Raw genomic sequence first — 13,374 nt, 5'->3', positions numbered from 1 at the left:
AATTCACATGTTTTTATGACTTTTTCTTTTTTCCTTCATGTTCAAATAATGTAGTCTGCCATAGCTTAAGCTGCCAATTCATATTACATAATTCAGGGGTCTTCAAACTTGGCCCTTTTATGACTTTTGGACTTCAACTCCCAGAATTCCTCAGCCAGTCATGCCTGGGAGTTGAATTCTGGGAGTTGAAGTCCAAAAGTCATAAAAGGGCCAAGTTTGAAGACCCCTGACATGGTCAATCAGATGCCCAAGCTAAATAAGATATTGTTAATACAAAATAGAATATTGTGATTCCTAAATACAGTTTGGAAGCAATGCACAAAGAGAACCATGGTGAACAAGGTTAAAGGGCCTATAGTCAAGTTGTGATTACAGCTGTTGGCAAGAACAGGGGAGGTGTACCCAGCATCCTGACATTATGATTCAAATGACAAGATTTACATACTTCCAATACTTTTGCACAATGACACTTAGCACACACATTGTCATATCAAAATTATCATGCAGTATGACATTCGAGTGACACCAATTCTAAAACTAATTTTTAAAAAGCGAAATAATTTAATAGTTTCTGAAGCTAATTTCATCCCTGACTAATTTCTAAGGCCGTGGGTATCCTTTCAAGTAATCTGATCCTGGCCATTCAGAGCTTGAAAGACCAGTGTGTTAAACTGTTATCAGGAGATGAATAGGCAACCTGTGCAGGTACAAATCAGTTGTCATATGATCTTAATGCCTGATTCTCACAAGCATTGTGGGTGCTGAAATTCTGTCCCAGATAAAATTACAAGACTTATTTTAAAGACAATTCTGTGTAAAGAACACTGTGGAGGGTGGGTGTGACCAGGTAGATCTGGAATCGGGAATACTTATAGAAGCCTCCATTTCAGGGGTAGCCAACCTTGGCTCTTTTATGACTCGTGGACTTCAACTCCCAGAATTCCTGAGCCAGCTGTGCTGGCTCAGGAATTCTGGGAGTTGAAGTCCACGAGTCATAAAAGAGCCAAGGTTGACTACCCCTGCTCCATTTCATAGAAAGACTACCGTTAAATTTTAATCTAATCCCTCCTCTTCTGATTTCTTTTTTTTTAAGTTTTATTAATTTTTAAGAATTACAATCTTCAGAGTTTAGTAAACGTGTTGTCTGGGTTCACATATTTAACATTAACTTCTTCAATATAAATCTATTCAGTATTGCACAACCCAGTATTTTTTCTCTGACCCTCCTTTCTTCCTCATATTTTTTCCATTTTCCTCTCATTACACCAGTGGTTCTCAACCTGTGGGTCGGGACCCCATTTGGGGTCGAATGACCATTTCACGGGGGTCGCCAAACAACGCAGTCCGCCATTTTTTCCCCCTTTTCCTTAGCTGTGCTACTCCCTTTTATTCTATTGGCTTTTGAAAGCCAATAGAATAGACTCTCTTGAATAGAGTCTAATTCTATTGGCTTTCAAAAGCCAATAGGAATTGTCCAGGCTGTCTCTGCCCTACTGAGCCCGCCAAAAGTCCCATTCTGCAAACGGTGCTGCACCAGTTAAGTAGTCCTCGACTTACGACTGGTTGGGGATCACGGCATTAAAAAGGTTAAGAACCACTGCATTACACAGTTACAATTCTTGCTACTATTGATGTATACAAAGTTAGATATAAACATCTTCATCATATTTTACTAATATTATACAAATAACAATAATATCAATTCATAAATCAATATCCTGTTTTTCGTGCTCTTGTTAACGTTTGATTTCCCATCAATATTTAAAGTACCTTTGTCTGTTATGATTTCCTCAATATTAATTACATTTATATAGCTAAAAATTTGATTCATACCTATCCTCCTCTTATTTTCATATTTCCCATATCAAAAGAAGAAGAAAAAATGCCAGTTTAATTCTAAATCATATCTTTCATTATAAAAGTCTAACTATATCTAAGGGTCATCCGTTCTTTTAATCATATTCAAACAAGTATTTAAACATATGATGCCCCCTCTAATAGGTCAAATCTTCTATTTTTTTAAATTTAACTCTCGCTTTATAAATCAATGGATGATCTCACAAGTTGGATTCATGTTAAAAGGCAAGAGGGAGAGGATGAAACCTTGCATACATACATCATAGAGGAGAACTCAGTGCAGGAATTGGGTATGTTTAGTTTAATGAAAAGAAGGATTAAGGGTGACATGATAGCAATGTTCCAATTTTAAAGGTGCTTCCACAAAGAAGAGGGAATCAAACTATTCTCCAAAGCACCTGAAGGCAGGACAAGAAGCAATGGATGCAAACTAATCAAGGAGAGAACCAACATAGAACTAAGGAGAAATTTCCTGACAGTTAGAACAATTAATCAGTGGAACAACCTGCCTCCAGAAGTTGCAGGTGCGCTAACACTGGAGTTTCTAAGAAGAGATTGGACAACCATTTGTCTGAAATGGTATAGGATTTCCTGTTTGAGCAGGGGGTTGGACAAGACCTTCCAACTCTGTTATTCATATTCATTGGACCCAGCTCTGCTCTCCTGCAACTATCAATTGGAATTGCCCATGGAGGATGGACTGGAAACACTGGAAACAATGTCTCCAATCCCCCCACCATCACAGAGAGGGTCCAGCCTGATACCATGATTAACGGTATCACTAGCAAAGGCCACTGAAGGGCTCAGTAGGACCAGGAGAGCCGTCATCCTCTAACATGGACTAGAGTTACCAATGCCCTCTCAAAAAGGTGCTGAAGTCTGAATTTTGCTAAAGATGGAGGCCACATTCTACTATTCCTAGGGCACTCTTTGATTGTTTTGCTGCACTGATTCAACAACCTTCCCCAAAAAATGAATGGTTGGAAATACTGTCCAAAACAGCTGGATCGAGAGAGGACCTCTTTAAAGCCTGCCAATACAATAATAGAGGGAAATCAGAGACTGGGTTTTACAAAGAGCTACAGGTGATATGCAGTTCCAGATGAACTGCTCTGAGGCAAAGACAAGATCCAAAGTATAATCATCTGAGTCTCTTGAGTCAAAGATTATTTTTGGACAAACCCATGGTGTCAGGCACAAAAGATCCGGTCCATATTTGAAGATCCAATTAAACTGATTTATCGCTACTCATGCCCACACACAGGAATATGCTCAATTAATGGTTAGCACCTATTCAGTTAGAGAAAAGTCAACAGAATTCAAGGGAGGCTGGACTTTGTTTGTGGCTACATAGGGATTCTAGGCTGATCCCTCTTTTAATTCTGCCCCAGGTTCTGCCATCCCTTCTCCTACACATGGTCACTATAGAAGCCACGGACTCCTGAGCTTTCCTAGATCTGGTCTCCAAAGCATGAAGACTGAAGTTGCTTCACCCAACACCAACATATTATTATTATTTTAAAGAAAGACAACCTACATCAGGACAGCCACCAATGATTACCAGAAATCACCTTATCCACAATGAAACTGTGGACATTGTCTTCAGCCATTATTAATAATAGTTTGTGGCAAAAATTGCAGTTTTTGCACTTCTTGGTTATGGTTTAATACTTATAATAATTTATAAGAAGGGGGTGATGCTGCAGCTCCAGAGGATCCTGGACGTAACCTTTCAGCAAACGGTTTAAAACACACACTGAAGTAACGACACACTGGCCGCCATCTGAATGGTTAGTGTTGGACTTTGAAGTTTGTTTCATCCCTTCATCCTGATAGGTGAAACAAATGCATTTATTGTATCCATTTCTCCATGTCACTTCAATGAGGGATCAGTGGATGGAAGAAGGCTGGTTTTCTTGGTGGAAAGAAAGCTGAGGAGGGGATGGAAGGCCATCCTTCCGCCTCTAATTTGACTCAAATCACAGCATCTCTAATCCTTTTAGGACTATCAAAAGAGACTCAAATTTCCTTTGGGGCTATGATGAAGCATTATTTGAACGTTATGTTATTTTCTTGTAAGCAATTAGGAAGATTATTAATGGAAAAATCATGCTTTCAATCAATAAAAGGAAGTGGATTTGCATCCATATGCCCTTTATGTCAAGACTCCCTCAAGCAATTACAAAACCACTAGCAAATACCCAGTAATTTCCTTTATAGTCACATCTATCTAGATGGAATAGAATAGAATATAGAATAGAATATAGAATAGAATAGAATAGAATAGAATAGAATAGAATAGAATAGAATAGAATAGAATAGAATAGAATAGAATAGAACAGAACAGAGTTGAAAGGGACCTTGGAAGTCATCTAGTCCAATCCTCTGCTCAGGCAGGAAACCCTATACCATTTCAAGCAAATGGTTGTCCAATCTCTTTTTAAAAACTTCCATTGTTGGAGCATTCACAACTTCTGGAGGCAGGTTGTTCCACTGATTAATTATTCTAACTGTCAGGAAATTTCTCCTTAGTTCTAGGTTGCTTCTCTCTTTGGTTAGTTTCCATCCATTGCTTATTGTCCTGCCTTCAGTGTTTTGGAGAATAGCTTGACTCCTTCTTCTTTGTGGCAGCCTCTGAGATATTGGAACACTGCTATCATGTCCCCCCTCGTCCTTTTCTTCATTAAACTTGACATACGCAATTCTAGCAACTGTTTCTTATATGTTTTTAGCCTCCAGTCCCCTAATCATCTTGGTTGCTCTTCTCTGTACTCTTTCTAAGGCAGGCATTTCAAACTCGCAACGTCACGTGGTGTCGCGTGATGTATCAGGACTTTTTCCTCATTGTCGGCAATGGGGTGGGCGCAGTTTCGGCGTGACGCATCCGGCCCACCGGCAGTTTGACATGCCTGTTCTAGAGTCTCAACATCTTTTTTACATCGTAGTAACCAAAACTAGATGAGGTATTCCAAGTGTGGCTTATCAAGGCATTATAAACTGGTATTATCACTTCACATGATCTCGATTCTATCCCTCTGTTAATGTAGCTTAGAACTTTGTTGGCTTTTTTGGCAGCTGCAGCACACTGCTGGCTCATATTTAAATGATTGTCCACTAGGACTCCAAGATCTCTCTCACAGTTGCTACTACTGAGCAAGGTACCACCTATACTGTACCTGTGCATTTGGTTTTTCTTGCCTAATTCCTTCATGGAATTTAATGTATTTAAGATTTCCTCCATCACCAAAGACAAGAAAGATATAAACAAAGTTATTAAAAACTATCATATATAACAATTCAGAACAGAAAAATGATATTACATTTCTGAATACCACATTTGTGGTATATCTTACCACAAATAAGGAGCTTACAGCCTTGTAAAACCTACCTCTGCCTCCCCACCACCACCACCACTGATGTATAGCTTGAGATAATCTTTTTATATGTCTCTATTATCAATGATTTACTCAGAATAAATTGATCCCAATTTATGTAGGTTACAATAGTCTTTCACGTTTTTATTTCACAGTTTGGAATTCTGATACATGCCTTGTAATATGTTCATGCAGAAAAGACTCTTAGCCTACAAAGAGTACTTTAAGATATTACTTCAAAGAAATGATCTTTATTAGCTTCCTTTTTTTGCTCAGTCAGCCAATACTGGTAAATTGACATGTGTCCACAAACAGAATCAGTAGGGCCAAAATAACCCAACTACAACTGTCTAATGCAACAGTTCCCAACTTTTATGGCTTGGTGGCCTGGCGAGGGAGGGGAGAGGGAATGGTTCCATGTGAATGGCAGGCGTGCATGCACATGCACAGCTCCTTTGTGTGAGCACAAGCATCTGCCACTCATGCAAGTGGAGCTGCGCCTGAGCATGAGCGCCTGCCACTCATGCAAATGGAGGTTCGCATGTGAGCGCGAGCACAACTGGAACTGTGTGCGGTGTCAGTGCCTGGTGTAACTGGAGCTTCACATGCAAGCATGAGCACCTGCCACTCAAGTGGAGCTGTGCCAAGCTTTCACAGCCTGGTTCCAAACGGGCTGCAGTCCAGTAATGGGCCATGGCTTGGAGGTTGGGGACCCTGGTCTAATGAACAAAGCAAGGTCAAATTTATGAATTTTTTTCAACAGATGAAATCCTGCTCTTTGGGGTAACAACCCAACCCATATCTGTGACACATATAGCTCCTAGAGAAGAGAAATCTGCAATTTCTGAAGCTATATTTATCATCTTTTATTGGCTGCCTCTTTTTTTTCTTTCACTGGGTCACTTGCAATGAATCTGCAACTGCTTATTTTGCAATTCCAAACAGAGACAAGATTCCCCACCCCACTCTAGCACATATTTGATGTGCATTTCCTTCCCTGTTCCTTTTTCTGCCACAACCCTTAACAGGTTTTGCAGATTCAAGTCCCCCCTGACATCCCCATGAAGACAGACCTAGAGATGGTGGCTTAGAATAGATGAGGATCTCCAAGAGAATTTCATATATAGATTCACAGAAATGTCCATCCTTAGCTCCCCACTTGAAACCTAGTATCCGTTTTTTACCTACATGTAGAGGAGCAGAAATGAATTCCCAAGAACTGAGGATATATTTCACCTCCAGAAGCCCATAGTAACCATAGTCTTCCTAACAAAATTGGGGGAACCATGTAGAAATAGACACTTTAAGTAGCTATTTCAGTAGCTAGATTCAAGCCCTGTGAATTACAGCCCAGTAAAGTTGCTCCTGGGGAGGAAAGCTATGGCAAATCTAGACAGCATACTAAAAAGCAGAGACATCACTCTGCCAACAAAAGTGCGTATAGTCCAGGCCATGGTTTTCCCAGTTGCAATGTATGGCTGTGAAAGTTGGACCATAAGAAAGGCTGAGCGCGAAAGAATTGAGGCCTTTGAACTATGGTGCTGGAGAAGACTCTTGCGAGTCCCTTGGACTGCAAGGCGTTCAAACCGGTCAGTCCTAGAAGAGATCAACCCCGACTGCTCTTTAGAAGGCCAGATCCTGAAGTTGAAACTCAAATACTTTGGCCACCTAATGAGAAGGAAGGACTCACTGGAGAAGGGCCTAATGCTGGGAAAGATTGAGGGCAATATAAGAAGGGGACGACAGAGAATGAGATGGCTGGATGGAGTCACTGAAGCAGTAAGTGTGAACTTAAATGGACTCCAGAAGATGGTAGAGGACAGGAAGACCTGGAGGAACATTGTCCATGGGGTTGCGATGGGTCGGACACAACTTCGCAATTAACAACAACAAAAGTTGGGCAAATCTTTCTAAAGATATCCTTCACAGAAAAGCATCTGAATCCTGTTTTTTATTTGTTAAAGCAAATAAAGCATGTCCCACACCCATGCACTTGCTCACTTTGCCCCACTGATGGGGAGAGGGAAGTGAACTTTAGACAGTTCCAGGATAACATGTTATTAGTAATTAAAACTGGAAGTTATCAGCCTGTGCACCATAGTCCTAAGGACATTGTTTCCAAGAAGAAGTTAACTTGGCTTATCAATCAAAACTGATAAAAAGGACTCTTGACTGTTATTGAAACATGGAAAAGTGTTTAGATATCCAGTTGCAGAAACACTTTCCAACTTGCTTATTTGCTCCTTCTGAGAAAGCATTACCTTTTCCAGAACAGAAGCTTTGCTACTGCTCTGGAATTGACCTTTCCCAGTCACACCCTTGTTTTATCTGGATTCAATTTCACTCTATTATACTTTTTTGATACTTGATAACTTGGTATAATCTATATAACTGTAGTCCAAAGCACAGGCTACTTGAACCCATAACAAGACTTACCATCTTCTTCAGCTATGGGGCTTTTGCTGCCCATGAGTGTGAAAGAGTAAGAGATAACTGTCAATTTTCCAATAAGAGAGAAGTTATTGCAATAGGAAAAAGCCTAGGACATCGTCATGTACGCTTTCCAGAAACAATTATGGCCTACTGCAGTGGTTCTCAACCTGTGGGTCAGGACCCCATTTGGGGTCGAACGACCATTTCACGGGGGCCCTTTTCCTTAGCTGTGCTACTCCCTTTTATTCTATTGGCTTTTGAAAGCCAATAGAATAGACTCTCTTGAATAGAGTCTAATTCTATTGGCTTTCAAAAGCCAATAGGAATTGTCCAGGCTGTCTCTGCCCTGCTGAGCCCGCCAAAAGTCCTATTCTGCAAACGGTGCTGCACCAGGTGAGTAGTCCTCGACTTACAACCGGTTGAGTAGTCCTCGACTTACGACCGGTTGGAGGGTCACGGCGTTAAAAAGGTTCAGAACCACTGGCCTACTGGGTAGTCTCACCACAACTAAGGGATATTATAATGAGACACATTTACACAGTCCAGCTAACTGAGCAATTGTGTTCCAATAGAACCTGGAGCCAGAATCCCTTTAGCATTCTCAATGATTAGGAATGAGCAGTCATTGCTCTATCACAAGGGTCTTCAAACGTGGCCCTTTTATGCCTGGGTGAGGAATTCTGGGAGTTGAAGTCCACAAGTCATAAAAGGGCCACATTTGAAGACCCCTGCTCTATCACATCCACTTGGTTCCCTATACCAGGCAGAGTACCCAAACAAAGCAGAAATCTCCAACAGTGGTTTATTTAGAATTACATACATTTATCTTATTCTGCACTGCACCATCACAATCCAGTCTTCAGAGTTCTCCTTAGATAATGAAAGCACCAGAAAGAAACATCCAAGAGCCAAAAGAATTACTTCCAGCCCAGTGGTGGTGTCAAGCCAGCAGTGAATTGTCTTCACAGACTAGGAAAGATGTCAAAGTATAGAATGTGCAGCTATGTAAAAGCTCAATTTTTTATTAAGAAGAAATCAGGTCTGCTCAAGGCCAACCGAGTTTGGGCAGGGGCAGCTGCAAACTTCAGATCTCTGGGCATAGTCCAGATCTTCCAACAACCACACCTAGCTGCAATTTGTCCCTGCTTTCCTAATTTGTTTATACTACTACTACTACTGCTGCTGCTGCTGTCAGGTTGCTTTTGTGTTCTAAACAGGGTCTGGGTTTGTGTAGAGAGTTAGGCTGGTACATTTGTGTGGCAATAAGGTAGATCATGAACTACCTTCTATGTGGCAAGGACACACACATGAAAAGCTGCAAGGTGATCCTATCTGTATGATCAAAGCCCCCCCTTCCTTCTGCACTCACATCAATTTTGCACACATGTAGAGGCAGGGCTTCAATTATACAGCCATCATCGCCATCTTGGCAATCACTAATCTTTAATACAGAAAGACTCTAAATTAAATTATTGACTAAATTTGAGCAACGGTAGTAAGACTGCAGAAAGTCCCTGTAACTCTTTTACATATACAGTTATGTAAATATAACAATCTTCATTCTGTTACATTTTTCTCTACAACTGCCCTGTTTATTTTTTTTTTGCCACTACTATGAGATAAATTCTAGTTAAACATTAAGTGAATCTTGCTATTTTTTAAAAAAAAAATTACTTCAAGGTACACGTGTCTAGAACTGCAGTCTTAAGGTATTTGTTTACCCATGCTTAGCTGGAACCAAGCGTCAAGATGTTTTGCATGGTGATTATACCCACCGAAAAAGAAAGTGAGAATCTGTTGGAAAAGAAGCATACAGTAATTCAAAGGTAAGTTGATTACTGTTGGGTATGTGCCAGCTGTGGCATGAGTCAGATGTACCCAAGGAAGCACATGTTCACACTTGTGGCAGCTCTCCCAGCCTCAGGGCAAAGAAAGAGGGAGAGCCGAGCTATTCCTTTCTACTACAAAATAAAATGCAACTCCTGGAAGGAAGTCGTAAAAAGATGGATACAGAAGAAGCCTGTAGTTCAGACACAGTCATGTAAATCCCAAAGAGCATTGTCACTTCTACTTCATTCTTCCCAGTTCCTTAGTGTTGCTTTTATTTCACATAAAATAGGATAGCAGATTGTTTCAACTTTGCTCATGAGACAAAATATAGGAATTCCTTGAAGGCTGCATTAGGATGATTAAAGAATAGAGGTTTGCAGCTATTTCCTTGAATATATATATATTTTTACATCTAACAAAACATGTATAGGACTGATTTCTGAATTGGAAAGCACTGGCTTTAAGTGAGTTGTTCTGTGTTGCCTTAACCACATTTAACTATCCTGAGAATAATCATGCTGAACTACCTTACAAGACTGCTTGAAGTGTAAGAAGGCAATGAAAGAAAATACATTAAAAGCTGCATGAAGCTAATGAGGAAAAATTACTAAAGACTCTACACTGCTACTAAAGTGCTGGTTCCCCCCCTCCTTCTCCAAACCCCCAACTTTCAAATGCACATAAATTGAACCATATAATTGCTGTTGGTTTGGTACTTCTTTGAGTAATAGCATGGGCTACCTCTGAAGGTAACACAGGTACTGTTTCAGTTCTTCATTGTCTTCTGCTTTTAAATTGCTCTTTTCTTCAATGCAAAACAGATTTTAGGGACAAATACAGTATTGGACCAGTGGTCTCCAAATGCCCCTGCCTCTCAAGAAATATTGGTGTAATGACTGTGGTGCTTGACTTTGGAGCAGTCATTCTAATAGGCAACAATCTGGTTTCTTTGGCAGGTGGATTTTTACAGGCTGGGCTTTTTGTAACTCACACAAGAAAAAAAGCGAGGCAGAGTGGATTTTGTTCTGTGCCTCCTGAAATGCTGACACTCCCAATTTGGGATTCCCTTTCAGGATGAAGAGCCTTGTCCAGCCCTTGCCTTGCCTTTGCAGGAAGACAGGAAGTGAAGGGCAGAAATATCCAATACAGAGTGCTTAGCCCCACTGTGGGTTGGTACTGCAAGGTAAAAGATGGAGAGGTTTCCTTTTATTCTTCAAAGATACATTCAGAATGGGCAAGCTAAGTAAGTCTCCAGTTTTTTTAATCTGGAGCCAACTCCTCCTTAGTTGTTTTTACACTGCCCTTTGGCAATGCTGTGACTTGATGTTATTTGGTTGTGGGGAGGGGGGGGAGAGGAGAGTTGTAAATGTCCCCTTTTTGTTGCAAGACCACCCCTACTCCAGCAAACATCTTTTGTGATCAGGGATCAAGAATGCATGGCACAGTGGGCAGGCTGTTCCTATTGTTTTCTTCTAAAGCCAGTTGCCCAGCCCCCTTGGAGGGCGTCCTTGATGCCAAGCCCAGTAACTTTCAACCAGGTAGGACTTCCAGATTGTTTTAACCAGCAGAACAAAGCAAAGTTTTTTCCAACTTAACAGTTTCCCATCGGACATTTTGATTTCTTCCCATCCGTTTGCCCCGCTTCCTGAAGTTCATCTGCTTCCACTCCCAGTTAACAGGTGGCTGGGTGTGTGTGTGTGTGTGTGTGTGGGTGTGTGGGTGTGGGTGTGTTTCCCACCCGTTCCTTGACTTGTTCTAGCAAAAGAGCCGCGCGCGGTCACACGCTGATCAAACTAAAACCGATTTTCGGCTGGCAGAGGAAGAGATCAGCGCAGCACGCCGGCGGAAGTGAGCCTCGTTCGCAACCACCTCCTGCTGCACTCCACACCTCCATCCTCCGGTGCGGCAGAGCAACAAGGACTCGGTTTTAGCTTCAGGCACAAACTTCAAAAAGCTGCGCCTCCAGCTACGTTGCCCCGCAACAGCCCGGGCGGAGCAGGTTTTTTTTTTTTTTTTTCAGAATTCTTGACGCCCATCTCTCGCGAGGGAGTCAGAGACACCCCTCAAGCGATCATCAGCCCCGAGGAAACAAAACAAAACTCACGTGATAACTCCCGCCGGGTCCCACCTGCAGGGATTGCGCGCGCTTTCCTTACAGCAATCCCAGCTGTAGGGGGGGGTTGCTTATTTTGTGCGTGTGTGTTTAATTGCTCGATTCCACTTCAAAAAGTGACGATCGGCACTGCCACCGGTCAATCGAATAACCTCGATCCCGCCACAGCAGATCGTTAACATCCGGCGGATTGATGGCCACAGCAGAGAGCTACCCCGAGCGAGTGCCACATGGCTGGACAGGCCGATCTCCCCGATTCCACACACTCCACACACACACACACCCCACCCCACCGGCCGGACCCTTACACAGCAACCAAGTCCCGGCTTCATCGGAATTCCTCCCAGCCGCGCCCCGGAGCCAAACTTACAGCCTCCTGTTGGGGTTCAGCTGCTGATGCATGGCGAGAGAAAATCCGAAAAAGCTGCCGGGTTCGCCGTCCCATTTGACGACGTGATCCGTGTCCAGGTTGAAGGCGCGGGCGATCCCAGGCAAGAGGCACAGGTAGAAAAGCGAAAGCATTTTGCCCTCCCCGAAGAGCCAGTGGCCGCCGAGTCCTGCCGCCGCCGCCGCCGCTGCTGCTGCTCAGCCCGCCGGAATCCCCAGGAAAGCCAGTCCCGCGGGGCGCCCCTCGCCCTTCTGGCCACTGATCGGCGCCGCTCCCCTTGCGGCCGCTCTGAATGGGCTCCTTGTTCTCTCCAGAGATTTGCTCGGGCTTTACACCAAGTGACGAACAACAAGCCAGGAGCCCCGCCCCGTCTCTCCCCAACCAGGCAGGAGTGCCTCGCCTTGCCCTGCTCTGCCCAGCCTGCCAGCCTGCCTGCCTGTTGCCCAGAAAAAAAGGACTCGCAACAAACTACAGTATAAAGCGCCCAGGGCGAGAGGCTTTTAGTTGGGAGGAGCAGCGTTGATGTGAGGTCAAAACGTGTGAAGGAGGCCACCACGGTGATTAATGGAGCCTTGCCTATACAGAATTTATTGGGTTGGTCAGTTCTAGGGGTCGGCACCAGGTGTGTGGGCCATAGAGTGCAACTACTGCCTCGTGCTTTAAAAAAAAAAAAAACTGGAGCTGATGTATCCCGGAACTTCTTAAGATATCCCTTCAGGACTGAAATGTGTGAGGATGATGCTTTTTTTTTTTTTTTTTTGCACGTGAGAATGTGCAGATTTGCATAACGTGTTAATTCTTCTCATGTGAATATTCAACCCGGTGAAATCTCGGACGTTTTAATTATACTATGTGAAAACCGGGAGAAACGGCCGATTGCTCAGGCCACGGTGCAGATAGGACTCTGGGCCTGAAAAAGTGGCCGGCTCTCGGCTTCAAATTAAGAGTTCCAAGGGTGGTATCTGTCACTGCTGGTAACGTTTGTATTAGTTATCTGGATTGCAATGTTGGAAAACGTCACAAAGGGTTCTCAGAACGTTTATTCAAGATATCATTTGAGCAGGTGGCCATGAATATGGAACCTGTGAGAAAAGAGGGACGAGGCCAGGCAAATATTGTTACATATGAAAAAGCTGAATATGCTCTCAGAGCTCAAACACCTAAAGTGCTCTTCAGATAGTTGAAGTGCCCACAGAAGAGAAATACTTGTCCTGTGCTGAATGTAAAGGGATTAGGTTTCAGGACGTATTGGAGGGTTCAGCACATCAGGAACAATTTCTGGATGGTAAAGGCAGTCTGACAATGGAGCCATAAATATATTGTGACTTAAAGAAGAAATGATTGGATTAAAGATGCATTGAATTGCCTATTCGCGATCA

General features: G+C 42.7%; 1 protein-coding gene across 2 annotated transcripts in view; it reads right to left on the bottom strand.

Moving 5' to 3' along the window:
• Positions 1-12,713, bottom strand: part of ITGA6 (integrin subunit alpha 6) — a 69,132-nt gene extending 56,419 nt beyond the window's left edge. The window contains exon 1 of one of the 2 annotated variants that reach the window (XM_039361774.1): positions 11,978-12,713. In XM_039361774.1, coding sequence (XP_039217708.1) covers positions 11,978-12,129 — 152 coding nt within the window. In that variant the 5' untranslated portion in view covers positions 12,130-12,713. The remainder of the gene's footprint in view (positions 1-11,977) is intronic. The other variant, XM_039361775.1, reaches the window with a different exon arrangement.
• Positions 12,714-13,374: the final 661 nt, after the last annotated feature.

Source organism: Crotalus tigris, unplaced genomic scaffold, assembly GCF_016545835.1.
Source record: "Crotalus tigris isolate CLP2741 ecotype Arizona unplaced genomic scaffold, ASM1654583v1 scf7180000019363.1367679, whole genome shotgun sequence".
Taxonomy (NCBI): domain Eukaryota; kingdom Metazoa; phylum Chordata; class Lepidosauria; order Squamata; family Viperidae; genus Crotalus; species Crotalus tigris.
Note: the sequence above shows the minus strand (reverse complement) of the source record. Positions and strands in the feature narration are given on the sequence as shown.